The 17,182-nt window shown below is 44.4% G+C and overlaps 1 protein-coding gene across 1 annotated transcript in view; it reads right to left on the bottom strand.

Annotated features, from left to right (window-relative positions):
- The window catches only part of UNC5C (unc-5 netrin receptor C), a 393,314-nt gene that overhangs the window by 10,251 nt on the left and 365,881 nt on the right, over positions 1-17,182 (bottom strand). The window contains exons 11-12 of the mRNA XM_061191703.1: positions 16,678-16,846; positions 12,482-12,715 (exon numbers count right to left, since the gene is read on the bottom strand). Coding sequence (XP_061047686.1) covers positions 12,482-12,715; positions 16,678-16,846 — 403 coding nt within the window. The remainder of the gene's footprint in view (positions 1-12,481; positions 12,716-16,677; positions 16,847-17,182) is intronic.

Here is a 17,182-nt window from a genome sequence, read left to right as displayed (position 1 = left end):
TCAGGCCATTCCACAGGCGTGTATAGGGAACCTACTCCTGCACAGGTAGATGGTCACAGTGGAGAACTGTAGTCAAGTGCAGAGCTTACCAACATCATTGATTAGATGGAAACAGCTCATTTCAAACTGCTCCTTTACTGGTTCTTAGCATCCTCCATCTTTGAGTCAGGCCACTATTCTGCACAATGCAAGCTGCCGAAAGGTCCTATAAGGTGTAGGGAATATGAGGGTCATGTGGGATGTGGTCTCAGGCAGGGACTCCTCAGTTAGTGTGTACGGAAGAGGTGAGGCAATAGCACAGTGACAGAGAGATGGGAGTGGTCCAGCTGCTTGAGAGCACTGACGTTGAGAATATTCAACCTTGCTGGCTGATGAGCGGCTGTTGCCTGTGGCAGGAGACTGAGCACTCAGCCACCCCGACACAGACGTTGTGTCACTGTGCCCTGGCTCTGCTGTGCCCGCCGCTCAGCAGGCTCCAAGGGCCCCCACAGGCCTCTAGATGTACCCAGCACAGAGCCGAACACGTTCCTCATGACACACCCTCCCACAACACTTCACACTCCAGTCCTCGAGGAGAATCTGGCCATGCGGGAATGAAGACGAATAAGAAAAGCGAGGGTTAATTGCAGTTTCTTCTGCTTCAGCAGGAAGGCATGATGAGCTTATGTTGATCACGTTCAGTGTCTAGTTAGCATAATAGAGAAAGCTGATGTTCTCGGTGAACCTGGCACCTGACAAATTCTAAAGCTAAAATGATGTTTGTTTATAAACCATTAGAAGAAAAGAAACATAATTAGAAATCTTTGATATTACAGTCATGCCAATCAATCAGTTCTAGCTTCTCTCCAGTACACCCTAATTACCTCATCAAGACATCTAAAGAGCAATCGATAGTAATTATCTGATTACTATAGATCTTCATTATGTCCAAATTATCTCCCTGGGATGTCTAAAAGAAGACGCATTGTATTCCGGGAGGTAACTGTACCCAACAATGTATAATCCACACCCCATTCCTACAATCAACACAGATTGCCAGAGGAGATGGAGGACATGACCAGTTTTCTTGGCAGGGATGACCACTGAAAAAAACCTAAACTGCCTATTGGCCATGACCTTGAGGTCAAGAAATCTAATACAGTACCACATCTTGAGTGCAAAGTCTGCGTAGGAGGCAGCCCAAGAATAAGGCTCAGTCCTTGGCTTCTTCGGCATTGACCTCGAAAGTCATGGTAAAGAGTTCTCCCGGTGAGGAAAGAGACTGGGTTGGCTCAAGCCTTTTTTTTTGAGAGAAGGTACCAAGTAAAGTGCCATTTTAAAGAACATGGTGCTGGAGAACACACACTCTCCATATTCTTAATTTCTCCATCTCTCCACTAACCAGGAGTGACACAAAGCTGCTGCACACAGCTGGGAGGAACCTGATTTTTCTGTCCTGTTCAACTGGACAGGAACCCTGGTGAGAGATGAACTGCCCACCAGGACGCAGCCATGCTTGGAGCAAAGTCTCTAAACGTATTTGACTGCACACGCCATCAGTCAAAAAAAAATCAAGCCTGCATTTTGCTTCTGTTTCTTTATAAGTTATACACCTATATTAACACATCAATATGTTAATGTTATAAAATATACCTAAGGTTAAAAGTATGCGCTAAGATGAATAGACACAGAAGTCCTTAACAGTGTCTATTTTTACCCCCCAAATCTCATTGGCCTGGGGGTTGTGAAGTCCATTTTGGAGACTGCTGGCTGGGGCAGCTGTCCCTCCACTAGTACTTTGGGAGAAATCAGCCAGGAGTAAATGATTCAGTAAGAAGAATCCTTACCACACTTAAATTTAACTTTTTTTTCCTGAAAAGCAGCAACTGGTATCGTCGGACCCAGGATGTTCAACTTCAAGGGAACACAACAAAATAAAGGAGAAGACAATAACCAAAGCACAAATTAAAAACACTGAAGTGTGAATTAAAGATATTACGATCAATAAATAAAACAACTCCTTGGAAACTAAAATCACCTAAAGCCACACAAGAGGGAGATGACCTGCCACATACAGCAAATCCCATATATAAATTTTATAAATTTATATACATTTATAAATTTATACATTTATATACATTTATAAATTTATAAATTTTTTTATAAAATTATAAAAATTTTAATAAATTTATAAAATTTTTAATAAAATTTATATAAATTTTATATAAATTTTACGTCAGAAAACAGAAGAGGCAAGCCCACTTGATAGGCTACTCAGGGTTTTGTTCCATACTGTTATGGTTTAAGTATCATAATTTCAGATATTTTATAGCTGATCCCACTTAAAATTAATGTAACATTTTAAAAAGCTTGATTCTCTGAATTCCTTCTGCATGAAATCATTTTGGTTATTACACATGATACAGAGAACATAAAAATAACAGATGTGTGAATCAATAAAATATAGCTTTAGAGTTACATGCTTTCCTCTCCCTAATCTTCCTGGGAGCATTCATTCAACACGCCTGCCAGGAACCACGTCAGGTTCTGGGACGCACAGACAAGTCAGCCTCCGTCCCAGCCTCAAACCACACTCACAAACCTCAGCTGTGGGGAGCCCAACATACAAACACGTAACCCCAACACAGTGTGCTCAGCTCTAAGACAGCTGCTTCTGGGTCCCAAAGGTTGGGATATTTCACACACCTTACAAGAGGACAGGAACAAAATATATTCAAGGTCAAAAGAGTTAGGAAGACTTAAGAAAACTATCGTGACCTTGGAAAGAAATGCCATAACAGGAATTAGGATCATCTAGGCTCTTTGTTCTCGGAAATATAAATGTCGCCTTCCTCTGCAAAGGCTGTCCGCCCTCCCGGAAGCACCCCTGCCTCGGTGCCTTGTTCGGGCTCTGCTTCTACAGGAGGGGTCCCTTTCTGCCTGCCTTTGTCAGTTCTATCTCCACTCCTCCAGCGTAACCCTGAAAGACTCTTGCAGGGGTCAGTTATCAACAGAAATGTCTCCAGCCCGTCCTTCCATGGGAACACACACGGGAACCCCATGCCGCAGGGGGCAGGCCTGTGCATCAGAGCCGGAGCCCGCCGGGATCTGGGCAACCCCGTGGGACGGCCGCTTCCTGGTGTGGTGGGTGCTCACAGGACGCGGGCTCCCCGGTGGCCCTGAGCACGGGCTGTATGGACTCAAGGAGCCTGCGAAGGACTGTTCGAAAGGCAGGGACGAGGGACTCCACAGGAAAAACAAGGAGCATTCACAATAACCAATTAAGCCAAGACATTCTCCATGCCAAGCCATTAGCCCTGGCCACTTAAGGGCCACAATAAATCCAAGCTGTTTTAAAGGACTGTGTGTACAAAGGGAGCACCTCCGGCCTGTACCCAGCCCTCCCGGGCGCTGCGAAGACAGGATCTGCCCTCATTAGGGCGCGCGGGAGGAGCCCTGCGACTCCCACCCTCCGGCTTCCTAAGCCCACAGTTCTTCACTCTGCGTTACTGCCCGGCTAGACCACGCCTGCCTCTGCTGCCGCCCGTGTCCCTCCTCCTCCTCCTCCGGGCCCTTCCCAGCCCGGGCAGGTGTCAGCCTCACAGCCAGCGCACACGAGTGCCCCCGGTGGCAGGGCTGCCTACGCTGAGATGCCTGAAGCACACGTTCAGGAATGTGACTAGTCTCCGTCTGGGTGCAAAGCACTGTGTCCCAGGACCTGCGTGAGGCGCCGGGCTGTGGCTTTGCCCCTGCACTCTGTGCTCACCCTCGTCCTCCATCCCCCTCGCCCTGGCTCGGACCCCTTCGCCTGCTCCAGGACGCGCCTCCTCTCGCACCACGGCTCCCAGCTGTGCCTTCTCCCTTGAAGGCACTTCTTTTAACATCTGGTTTCTCAGGAATACAATCCAATTTGTGGGTTCTCCAGCCTTTAGCTTCTCCCTCTCTGTCTCTCTTGTTTTCCCTCCAACAACTCTTACCGGCTACAGAAAGGAAGACACAAATAATGAAACTTAAATCCCGTATGACACATTAAAATCTCTTCTGGAAGAGAAGGGTGGAGGAGGTGGAGCCAGGGCTTTGCTCCGTTTTCTCTCACTCCTTTCTCGGTGCTGTCTGGATGGGACCTGTCCCCGCATTCTTTACTCTGGACCGAAGCCCAGAGCCCTGGATCGGCTGCATGCACCGCTGCCAGGGAGCCTGGGGGCAGCGCCTGGAGCCTGGGCAGGCGGACGCAGCTCTCGTGGGGACGCCGCTAGGATTCCCACAGGGCAAGATCACAAAGGGCAGCGAATGCAACAGCCAGCCGTGCACGCCAGGGGTGTTCGGTTTGGTTTGGCCGTGCGGCTCCAGAGAGAGGAACCCTCACTCCACGCTCGTGCAGGGCGAGCCCTGGACCAAGCACGGAAGGCCGAGTCGTGCGCTTGGAGACTCGTGCCCACCTTCGCCAAGCTTCTGCCATACGGACTCAGGGCTCTCCAGGCACAAAGAACACACTGGCAGACGTTCAGCATGCCACACGTGTCAGACCTCAAAAGACCAACCCTCAAGGACTGTGCTGCCTGTTTTAAAAAAAAAATCTCATCTCCCATCAGATTTTATGGAAGCTGCTTTGCTCCTGTTCACTCTTTAAACCTGTGTTGGAACCTGCCCTTGTCATCTGGGGATGAGGAATGTCTCTCTTTGCCAGAGGCTATCTTATCTCTGCTGTGGCTATCACAGCCATGGGCTGTCCTCTTCCAAAGCAGAGACCAAAGAGGCAGGGCCACCCCTCTCTCCCGCTCCCTGCCAGCTCCCAGCGACACCAAGCTCAGCTCCCTGGGGCCGCCTTCCTTTCTGGCCTCGGGCTGCACGGCCAGCTGCGGGAACATCTGACTGTCAGCCGGCCTCTCCCACCTGCTTGGGTCATCGTCACAGGCGCCCAGCCTCGCCACGCTTTCTCTTTCCGGGCTTGTGCGGGGGTGCTCTGCTCTCCCCCCGAGTTTGTCTGCCGTACTTCGTCCCTAATAATAACAAAGTTGGGCTCGGGTGACCATGTGCAAACATTTCCCGTCAAGTCACCTCATTTCTAGGGCTCTGTCTGCTGCTCCCACAGCTGCTGTCACCACGGATGCTTGGTCTGAGCTGCCACTTCCAGCTGCCCAGTCAGGTCGGTTTGTGACACTTTTAAAGCAAAATGCCGAAGGGTAGCACCCAGGGAAGTGGCCGTGTGGCTTGTCCACCTCTGGGCTTACTTCTAAGGAAAAGATGGTCTCACACATCTATGTATTAGGAATAAGACTTTTTAGATTGTTCTAGAACTTCTGGAGTCACTCTTGTATTCCTTTTCACCCTTGAACATTTATTTTTTAACTTCTATATTAGTTTCCTGTTTCTGCAATAAGAAATTACCATAAGCTTAGTGACTTAAATAAGACACACATTTGTTTCCTGACAGTTCTGTGGGCCAAAAGTCTGACGCAGGTCCCACTGGGCTAAAATCAAGTGGTAGTAAGGCTGCCTTCCTTTCTGGAGGCTCTAGGGAAGAATTTGCTTTTTTGTCTTTTCCATCTTCCAGAGTCGCCGACATTCCTTGGCTTATGGTCCCCTTCTTCCCTCTTCAGAGCCAGCAATGGCACATCTCTGCTCCTTCTTCCATGGTCATATTTCCCTTTGACCATAGCTGGGAAAGGTTCCCCATTGTTAAGCACAAAGTAGTTAGATCAGACCCATTCTGACTGTCCAGGATAATCTCTCCATCTCAAGGTCTATACTCTCATGTTTGTAAAGTCTCCTTTGCCATGTGAGGTAACATTTGTGTGCAGGTATCTTTGGGGACTCGTTATTTCATCTACCAAAACTTCTGTTTCCTCTTCTCTCTTTCCTCCCTCTCTCTCAAAACATAAATTCAGCACTGCAGGTCATTTCGAAAATATATGATGGGGCCAGAGCCAAGTCTCATGAGAAGATGATAAAGATGGAGTAAATTTAGAGGCACCAAAAATAACCCTGTCCCTAAATAGCTGACCAACCAGCCTGCTACCGAACCTGACACTCACCCCACAATTAGATCACAATTAGAGTTAATATCTTCACTGAGCCATTATCTTCAAAATGCCATTATAATCTAAATGTCCACCTAGGCACAATTAACATTATCTAGTGACTATTTTATGCCAGGAAATTTAATAACTTTAGTCTCTTTGAATCTTTCAAGGGTCCATGATTCAGACCAAATGAAGTCCTTAAGAGGTCAAGTTCAATGACCAGGGCCACAGAGCTGATGAGGGGCGGAAGCAATCAAGTCAGCCAGCTTGACTCAAGCTTTCCTTTGACACCACACTTCCTTCCATACACTGAGCAGGGAAAACACACTTGTCACCTTTAACACATTTGTTGTTGTTGCTATCTAATGCATGTGTTACATGTATGAATATATTAATATAATTCCAGAGACCAGGATCCTGAAAATATGAAACATAGGTTATGCTAGTTTTGAGGTGGTTTGAGGAAAGTGAAAGAAAAGATATGGTTAATGGGGCCAATCCAATGGAGGGCCAGCCTTTGTTGGCCCAGAAGAGGCAGGCGTGAGGTGTTCTTGGTTCAGCAGGGTCACAGCTGGCCATGGAGGAGACATCAGAAGGACACGGGTGAGGAAGCACCAGGTTTCAGGATGAAATAAAACTTGTAATGGGCTACCTATGACTATCTACGACTGTGGCCCAAGAAACTGAGTATCATGCAATTCTCAACTAGGATTCCTATTTTCATTTTCAGTGTCTCTTTCATTTTTCTCTTATCTTTTCTCATAATACGATTTTTCAGAGTTACTATGTTACAGCCTAGATTAGGGTATGTGAAAACTGAAGTAATCCAAAGACGACTCTCTTCCATGCCAAATGACTACATAAAGAAAGCTGGTACACGTCATTTGGTTTGTATCACATATACATTTGTCAGAAATTCAATTAACAACATTGAATGTTATGATATGTGAGACTGCTCATATTTTACGCAAATAACTCCTCTTTTAGGTTCAGAGTTTAGTATAAAACCCTTTATTAGGAAAGGAGAATCTTATAATTGTACCCCTAAGATAGTGGGACAGAAATTACTTATATGAATGCTGATGTATATTTCTCCCTGAAGTGTTTTTAAACTTACCCCAAATATAACCTTGCTCTCTATTAATTTCTGGTCTATTTATATTAGGATTTAAGTCTTTGCAAACAGCGAAAGGAAAAAACCAATACTACTTTAATCACCTGAAGAGGAGGTAACGAGAAAAGCTGTGACATACCCAACTCAATCTTTTCAATAGATGTGACCTCTTTATTTGAGAATGGAACTGATTCTAAGGTATTCTCACAATTCATAGCACCTTTATCTCTTTACACGAACTCAACTCACACACTACTCTCACTGGTCCTTCTAGCACATGCACGGAAACAAACAAAACAAACAAACAACACCTGAAAGGTATGTAAAAGAATTCCACTGTCTCCTGGCAGCCTTGACTTTTACTCCAGCAGTCACTGCCAGCATTCTAATTCAGCACTAATGCTTACACGTTGCTAAATACAGCTTTTAAGTTTCAGGTGACCATTTTTGCTTCCAGGTTTAACAAAACTCAGGGAAATTGTTACAAAAGCTACCAAACTCTAAAGAGGTGGGTGGGAAGATGAAAGAATGCATCAGGGTTGCTGAGACTGACTGATGTGGTATCTTTTCCTTTTTTCCCCATCCACATGGACAGTATGATAATAAGTGGGAATTAATATCATCAATATGTTCAGATCCAGACACTGGGCCAGTCTTTTTTCTAATAGCTCTCCAGACTGTGTAGTTCTGACCCCCGACAATGAGTGCTGCACTGAGCTTCCCTCTCTGCCCTTGTCCAACCTTCTGTGAGGGTTTCTGCAATTCAGAAAGAATCCCCAGTCCGCAGCAGTAATTCTAAGAAAACATCAAGTCTGGGGAGGCCCACTTTCAGGCATCACTTGCTAGCTGGAGACAGAGGTGGTGGAGGAGTTGGATTAAAGCCCAAACAAGGGAGTAGAGCTCCTTTTCATCAGAGGCAGAGAAGAGGCTGAAATAAAAGGTTTGAAAGGTAAAGGACAGCAGCTGAGGGAGTGTCCCTTGAGTGGTACCATAGGTGTTAGATCATTGCAACAAATGAAGGGGCTGCGGTACTATCAGGGATCTGGGGAGAGTGGGAGAGGCTCGAAAGAAGTGTTGTATGAAATCTCATGAGTCAAGGAGAAATACATAAAAGGACTGTGGAGAAGCAGGAGGGCCACAGCCTAGGGCAGATGTCTTGAGAGTATAATGGACTCAATCAGGAATTTATGATTTTTTTAGAGAAGCTCAACAGGCCGGAAGTGGAAGTACAGGGCTTGTTCAGTGGAGGTCATATGTAGCTATGGAAATTAGAAAAACCTGCAGCAGCTTTAGATGGCAAGAGATTTCTGAGTGGAAGTGAGTTCCCTGTAGATACGGGTAAGAGCAGATGAAGGTTTGTGGACCAGGAGACCAGGGACGGTTGACGGAGGTCTTCCTTAAAAACAAAGAGCAGCTTACATGCGCCTTGTGGGAGAGAGATGGAAGGTCAGATGCTTTCACAGGTAGAGACCTTGGCTGGTGGAGATCTTGGTGCAGTTCCTACTGAGGATGCAGTGCATCTACACTAGTGGGTAGATAATGGAGAATGATGTGAAGGTTACTAGGATACATTTGGGCAAAGGAACTGTGAATAAGAGGTGACTCTGAATTTGAGAGGATGAGGGGAATAAAAGGAGGGGCAAGAAAGACCACGAGGCAGGTACTGCTAGGGTGGAGGTTTGTGCTCAGGGGACTCCGTGCTGAGGAACTGAAGTGGGTAATGGATCACAGAGTAACAGAATAAAGAAAAACAAACCAGAAAGCCAGCCCAGAAGTAGAGCGATGCCCCAGGAGTGGTCAGGGATATGAGAAGTATTGGAACTTCTCCTCTTGGCCTTGTGGTTGGTTAGGGGTGTGGTCCTCACTGCAGGGACTGTAAGGGATGCATGTTAGTTGGGAGATCCAGCTGCAGTTAGTGTGAGCAGGTGAAGGAATGGGTGAGAAAAGGATTTGAGGGTATAGGAAGGTTTGTCCTAAGTAGGATTAAAGTTCCAGAAAGACCCCTGAAATTGTTTAGTATAACAGATCTTAACCTCAGTTGCACAGTAGAATAACCCAGGCAGCGCTCAAACAAACAAAAAACCAAACCCAATACCTACACTGATCAGATCAGAGCCTTTGGGTTGGGACCCTCAAACAAGTCTCTTTTTAAAGCTTCCCAACTGACTCCTATGTGCGCTGGACAGAGAACTATTATTTAGGATTTAGGATGCGCATAAGCGAGGAGTGGGGTGGGCCTGAAGGAGGAGGTATTTGGAGAAGAGACACAAAAGACAGTATTTATGGATAAATTAGAGGAGCAGGGCGATGGGAGAGAGGCTGGCGGGAACATTAGCAGGCGAGGTGCCAAGGAGGCAGAATGTAGGTATTGAAGGGCCTTTCTGAGTTCATCGGCCCCAAAGTTCCAATTCAAGCATGGGCATGAGGTATTTTTGGCTGGACTGAGCTGTCTCTTTGGTATGTTGGTTTACCTATAACTAGGATTTTGGTATTTCTGCATTATTAAATGATCATGAAGTGCAGGAAAGCCTTATCCATTATTCATGTCTCTTTCAGGCTAAGTGCTGGATCCCCAGATGCTGAGAATTTATATATGTCTATTTGGAAAGCACTGACCATGATATAAACTGCTCTTGGGTTGTTTTTACTTCTTAAACCTGTTTGTCAGTCTTTCTCAGTGTTGACCATTTGCATCTCTTTTCACTAATTAACATAATCAAAATTATTTTATGAAATATTACTTTTTTGGCATGGATTGTATGTCTGTTGAGAAGAAAGGTCAAGAGTGACTGAGTATAAGAACTATTTGTGTGAATCTAAAATGTGTATCAGATATTTCAAATATGATGTAGATCTTCTACAGATGCTTTTTGCAATGACTTTTCTTTGAATTATTAAAAAGATTTGCCTTAATCAGACCCCACGGCTCGCCTACAAATACAGTTTTTGCTAAGAAGGATTTAAGCCTACGATGATTTCTATCCAGACAGTGCCTTAAAAGTATCGCATTTGCAAGGAATACAAAAGAAATAACCTTAAGCTTTACACTAGCGCTGTGTGTTCGCATCATTTATTTAACATCAGAAACTCCTACAGGCGCAACCATCAAAAATATACCCAGGGACCGAATATGTCTCATCTCCTCCATGGACACAACCTACAACACTCAGTTTTCATGACCTAGAACTATTCTCTGGATGGAAACTCCAGAAGGAAGTACCCTGAATTTCAGAAAAAAAAAAAAATTCTTCTCTTGGCTTCCTAGATGCATCTTTCTCCTACTTCTCCCCTTCCTCCTCTGGGTACTCCTCTTTCTGTAGCTCTTTTGCCGGCTGCCCCCCTCCTCCCTTGCAATGGCAGGGCTCCCCTGGTCCCTGTGGTCTAGGGTGTGGCTCTCTGAGCAGCCCACTTTAGGAGCAGAGTCCAGACTGCAGCCAGCGGCCCGGGCATGAAGCCTGCTTTCTCCACGCAGCAGCTGTGTGGCCTAGAGCAACTTACTTAACCTTTCTGTGCCTTGCACATCTGTAAAATAGGGATAATGGTGTCCTACAGGTTGTTGTAAAGATTCAATGAGTTAAGAAAAGATACTTAGGGCTTCCCTGGTGGCGCAGTGGTTGAGAATCTGCCTGCCAATGCAGGGGACATGGGTTCAAGCCCTGGTCTGGGAAGATCCCACATGCCGCGGAGCAACTAGGCCCGCGAGCCACAATTACTGAGCCTGCGCGTCTGGGGCCTGTGCTCCGCAACAAGAGAGGCCGCGATAGTGAGAGGCCCGTGCACCGCGATGAAGAGTGGCCCCCGCTTGCTGCAACTAGAGAAAGCCCTCGCACGGAAACGAAGACCCAACACAGCCATAAATAAAATAAATAAATTAAAAAAAAAATTAAAAAAAAAAAAAAGACAAGATACTTAGAATCTTGCCTGGCACATAAGAAATTCTCGGTGATGTTTATTAGCTTTATTATTATTTCCTCCCTCTACTCTCCCTTGATATTCTCCTCAATCACCGTGGAGGACAAATATCAATATTATATAGTTGGTTCCTGAGTCTCTGTCTCAGGAACTGCTCTCTGTTCAAAGAGCCACCCCCACATTTCTAACTGTCCTTGGGGCACCGCTGTCCTAATCCATACCTCTAATTCACTATTCCAAAGGCAAAGTCACCATATCCACAGTCCGGAGCTACCTGCCCCTGACTCTGCTACTGTTACTTAGAGGCAGACCTGATCTTCTGCTCCACGCATTCAGGGTGAGTCACCAGGGCCCGCAAGAGTTACTTAATAGGGCCTTTCATACCTATTCCCTTCCTCTAACTCCTCTGTCTCCACTCCAGCTCTACCATGCTTTTCTTGACTCGATTCTACCTTTCCACTGACAGCAGACTAGTATTTCTAACATGTATTTCCAGTCATGTCTATATCTTCTAGTTATACCTGTCTAGTGGTTCTCCATTAACTCAAGAAACTGAATCTCCACTCCTCTCTCTGGCTGTCAAGGTCCATCCCAAAAAAACTCCTATCAATCATTCTAGGCTTTCTGGAAATAACATGCCACGTAGAATCTGTATTTACTGTTCCCTCTGTGCTTCTTCATGCTGTTCCCTTCAGCCAGAAATCCTGTATTTTTTTCCCCATTATTGTTGGTCAAACCCTGCCTTCCTTTAAGGTCAATCTCAAATGTCAGCTCCTTTTCAGATTTTCTCAAAATAGTATGATGCCTCCTTCTCCTGAAATCCCACAGAACTCTGCATTCATTTCCGGCATGTATCACACTCTGACTTGCTTCGTAATCCTTTGCATACTTCTTTTATTCCTCTTTCCAGATCATAACTTCTTCAGAGGCACTTACTACATCCTTTAAAGCTTCAAATGGGAGAAAATGAATGGCAATAATAGCACCAAGAATTAAGCCTATTTATTCTGTAAAGCAGCAGCCTGTTGTCAAATGCTAACCCTCCTTCCTCACGGTCCTCATAAAAAGAACGGGAATGCATATAAGGAAGTTGCACACAAGAGGAACATAGACTGTGAGCAATTATGCCAGTTCCTTTTATAGGAAGAACACAGCTGAGATAAACATGGAAGCAGATTATTTACCATCCACAGGTCTCATTGCCAAATTCTTCCACTTCTGAATTTTTCATTAAAAGAAATCAAGGAGGGTAAACAAAAGTAGCCCTCGGGAGGAATCAGCATAATGGAAACAGCTTATTTATCAGCAGGGCCTCAAGAAATGTCTCATGTGTTTTTGTAACTGCCATCTTTTGGGGCCAGACACTTGTGTTCACGCACTTGGGTGCACGTACATAACGCATATCATATCGTCTCTAGGTGTGAGGCGGGCGGGTCAGGCTGGAGTCACTTACCTTCAGGGCATCCTGAGTGTCATCCAGACAGTAGACGCGGAGGCTGTACTCCAGAGAGGAGCAGCAGAGTGGCCCGAAGATGGCCAGCTTCAGGCGCTTTGCGGCTGCTTTGGTGGTGGACTGCCCAACCAGGGCGTAGGTGCCGAGGTTCTCGGAGAGGAGGTGGCAGGCCTCTGCGTCCAGCTGAATGTAGCAGGGGGTGGTGAAGTTTTCCTCGCCGACCACCACCACATCCTGTGGGACGAGAAGGAAGGGGCAGCGACTGAGCTTCCTGGCTGCCATGACGGTGGCCAACAGGGGTGCACAGAGCAGGACGACTTCTCCCGAGTTCTGATTCTTCCTTTTCCTGCTCTTTTTTTCTTTCTCTGCCTTTATTATACTTCTATCAATACTTCCATTCTTAATCATTCTCTCCCTTACTTCCCTTGCCTTTATGCTGATAACATGCTTTATTTAGAAGATCTTGATTTAGTCTTTTTTGATCTTCTAAGAATCTACATTGCTGGAATCTACCTAAAATTCCGAAAGAAATGTATAAGTTATCCTTTTAACTTCAGCATATTTGAGTTGATTATCTGTTTCTGATAATTTGCTTTAATCTCTAAATTGCTAATTTCATCCAAAAGTACTATCTTATTTCAATGTCATTTTAGCATAGTAGTTTTTTCCCCTGAAAAATCTAGGGGTTTGAAAAGAATTTTTAAAAAAGAAATAGGGAAATTAAAGAATTATGCAATACCATTCTACTAAGTTCTTCCAAACTCACCCATCAATTACTTTCCAAAGCAACACACTGCTTCTCCTCATAATCTGGGCTCTTGGACCTTGCTAAAAGCACAGTATGGCAAACTCTATGCATTTGACACATTACTTTTCTGTTTATTTTTCATGTAAGCCTTTAAGCAGTCTCATGTTTTAGATTGTTAACATTCAGCAAGAAATAAAAATAAGTGAAACTTATGAGTTTTATAAAAATAGTTACTAACTTAACTAGGTTTTGATTTAACCAAATGACTCAGGCCACAGAAGAAATCATCTGAAAGACCAAGCATAGAATCCATAAAACAAGGGTCACAATTCCACATGCCTCCCAGGGCAGAAAGGTAATAGGAATGTGTGAAGCAGGTAGGGCAGAAGATAATAAGGAGTGGTGGAGACTGCGGTGAAGCAGAGCACAAGCCTGTCTAAAGAGCTCAGTCTCCGCTTGGCTTCAGCCATTGCGGCCATGCAGGGATGGGCTCTCAGTACTTTAACTGTAAGCGTCTTTGCCGTAGGCATTTTTGCCGCATGACTGATTGGCTGTAAAGCAATTTTGCTGTAAAAGATGAAACAGCAATAAATAAAAGAGGGACATTAATAAAAAAAATAAAACATGAAAAATGAATAACAAAAGTAAAAAGACTTTATTATGATATACAAAATATTTAAAAACATTTGAAATGTGTGTAGATTCATGGCAGTACTGTGCAAATAAATGATTTTATTTTGTGGGTTGTACCTAAGCACTTGTCTTCAAAGTCTTTCATTTGTAGTATTATACATATTTTTGCTTGTTGATTCAGCTCATTTGGCATTCCACTTTTCTTTTTTGCTAAAATTTCTTCTTCATTAAGAGAGGCATCAGTTTCCACATACTAGGATGCATATTTATAACTGAGCTTTGTATTATGCTGTGAAAGCCTCTACACTGTTGTTTGTTCTTGGTACATATCCCTTGACAGATGTTCCAAAGTTCTATGGGACATGTGGGCTCGACTCTGTGCCTTTCTGGCCCTTGGCCTCTTTCAGATTTATGTAATATAAAAATGGTAGTACCGTGTCAGTGGAGAGATGAAACCAAGCTGTTAACCAGTTGAAACCAAACTGTCCACCAGTTATTTTATCTTTTACAGCAAAATTGCCTTAAGGCCAATTAGTTATGTGGCAAAAATGCTTGTGGTAAAGATGTCTATGGCAAAGATGCTTACAGTAAAAGTACTAGGCACGGCAGGAATGCAGGCCCAGTGAGGACACAGCCTTTAATTTTTCAAGAGAAGTTGGAAGTTCAGATTATTATGTGGAATCTTCCAACTTTTAACTAATTCAAATTTAAAAGAAAATTTAATTTGGGAGAAATAAAACCCATGTGTGGACATGATTCAGCCTCTGCATTAGGCTACTTAATCTCCACAGAGGCAGCAACCATAGCTTCTTTGCTTCATACTGTATCTCAGTGGGCCTGGATCATGGTGAACAAATGGTTATTTGTCAAAAACATGAACAAATGTTTCATCATAAATTGAGCCCCTGGGGCTGGACAAAGCTATGAAAGGAGCCACCTCAGGTAGCTGTTTATTAGTTAGGCCATGCAACATCATCCAAGCTAAAGTAAAGACTGTGTTTTAATAGCATCCATGAAATCATTTCTTCAGCTAAACCTGTACCCAAAGATAAAGCTTAAACTGAACTGGAAAGGAGAAAAAGGAGCTCAGCACCTCCACGTTTATTCCAGCCCCAAAAGGACACCTGGAGAGAAGCTGCTTTCTCCAGCAGGGCAAGGGCAAGGCTCGAGTGTCATTTCCTGATGGCATGTTACAAAAAATCTCCTAGAAGAAATGGTGGAGAATAAAGATGCTCCATGTTCCTGTCACAAATAGAAGAGTGTTTTCATAAGGACTTCCCTCTTCTACTCTTCACATCTTTTTTTTCTTTTCCTCTTATTATTGTTGTTATTGTTGTTATTACTCAAATCCAGAAGTAGGGTATTAGGGTAATAGGCAGAGAGTTGTGCAAACAATTTAGGATCCCTTGAGATAAAGACTTTGGGATGTTTTTGAGATAAATCATTTAAACTTAAACGGAATTGAAGTTAGATCTGGTAAAGTCCACTCTTAACATAATGTATAGCCCTAGACTTCAATCCAGGACCTCTGGCAATGAGTGACCCTTCACCTTCATGTGGCCAAGAGGAGAGCACATCCATATAGAGAGGACACTCCAGGTAATCCCAGGTATGCCCTGCTACGCTTCTACCTCTACTACTACTTTTTCCTAAAATATTAGGGGTTTGAGTCTTCATGCATATTTTTTTTTCCTAAAATATTTTTCCCAAAAGAAAAATACTGAGGGACTTCCCTGGTGGCGCAGTGGGTAAGAATCCGCCTGCCAATGCAGGGGACACGGGTTCGAGCTCTGGTCCAGGAAGACCCCACATGCCACGGAGCAACTAAGCTCGTGCACCACAACTACTGAGCCTGAGCTCTAGAGCCCGTGAGCCACAACTACTGAAGCCCGTGCTGTGCAACAAGACAAGCCACAGCAATGAGAAGCCTGTGCACCGCAACGAAGAGCAGCCCCCGCTCTCCACAACTAGAGAAAGCCCGCATGCAGCAATAAAGACCCAACGCAGCCAAAATAAATAATTAATTTTTAAAAAAAAGAAAAATACTGTGAGTAATCACAAAATATATCCAACATGCATATTGGATAATTCTCTTTATAATGACTATGCAAATCATTTTTTTTTAGGTATTAGGTATAAAATCTTCATGGTAAATAAAACAAATCCTTTTGCACTTAATTTCAGCTGCTAACTGCAGGGTTCTGATGTAAAGAACAGGATCTGTTTAAGGCACTGTCCTTAAGAAGTTCTGACGGCAGCAGTTACAGAGAGTCAAGATGCCAAAGACGTTCTTCATTGTACTGGAGCTTAGGATACACCCTTCCTGTTTTGCCAGGTTAAGTTCAGACCTATATTCCTGGGACCTGTTAGCAAGTTAAGTGTCTAACATTTTCTGACCCAGGTGCAATGTTTCTCTACCTGAAAATTAAAATAATAATAATAATAAATAAATAAATAAATAAATAAATATATATATATATATATATATATATATATATATATAGTTTCCCTTCCCAAGATAGTATGTATATTCAAATGAGACTTATGTAAGACTCTTAAGTACACTTTCCCTATGAGTTAGCTAATGCTTGACCATCTTTTTCTTGGTGCCTATCCGTCAGTAGGTAAAGCACTCAGGAACCAGCGTCTGTCTGTCTCCCCCTCTCCCCTCTTTGTCTTCCTCTCTCTTTCATTTTGAGTATAAGCTAAAATTCCACTCATGTTTTGCTGTAAAAATAGAAGCCTTCCCATAATTGCCCTTGCTCATCTGCATGGATGGCTCCTGGGCTCTACCCTTATCCCAGCAGAAGCTCACCTCCCACTGTCCCTGCGCTGCCTGGCTCTTGAGCTGTATCTTCCAGTCCTCGGTACTGGGGTCTGCGCAGTGATGCAGAGTGACGATGACAGGACGGGTCAGCAGAGCTCCTGGAGGCCCACAGCTCACCACAGGGGTCAGGAGTGCCTGAGCGTCCTCCACGGGCGGCCTAGGAGGAGAGCAGAGATCTGCGTCATGAAAGTGCCATAGCATTTATGTACTGCGCACTCACTGAGATTTCAGATCTAAAGTTGCACAAATAGCTTCTTCTTGGAGTTTTGTTTTGTCGGGGGCAGGGGGCAGGGGGCAGTGGTGGGGTTGAGACAGAATTAAATGGGAAGACATGCACTTTATACCGAGACTTTGATCTTGCAAGACTTGAGGTCTTTCTAATAATAGTGAATCTGCCTGCGTATCTTTGATCCCTCCCTTCAGACACGGGTCTGCCTTTGCTAATTTCCTCTGAATTCATGTACTGATACTTTCAGGATGGAATGAGAAGGAA

This window comes from Eubalaena glacialis, chromosome 5 (genome assembly GCF_028564815.1).
Source record: "Eubalaena glacialis isolate mEubGla1 chromosome 5, mEubGla1.1.hap2.+ XY, whole genome shotgun sequence".
NCBI lineage: Eukaryota > Metazoa > Chordata > Mammalia > Artiodactyla > Balaenidae > Eubalaena > Eubalaena glacialis.
This window is presented reverse-complemented; position numbering and strand designations above follow the sequence as displayed.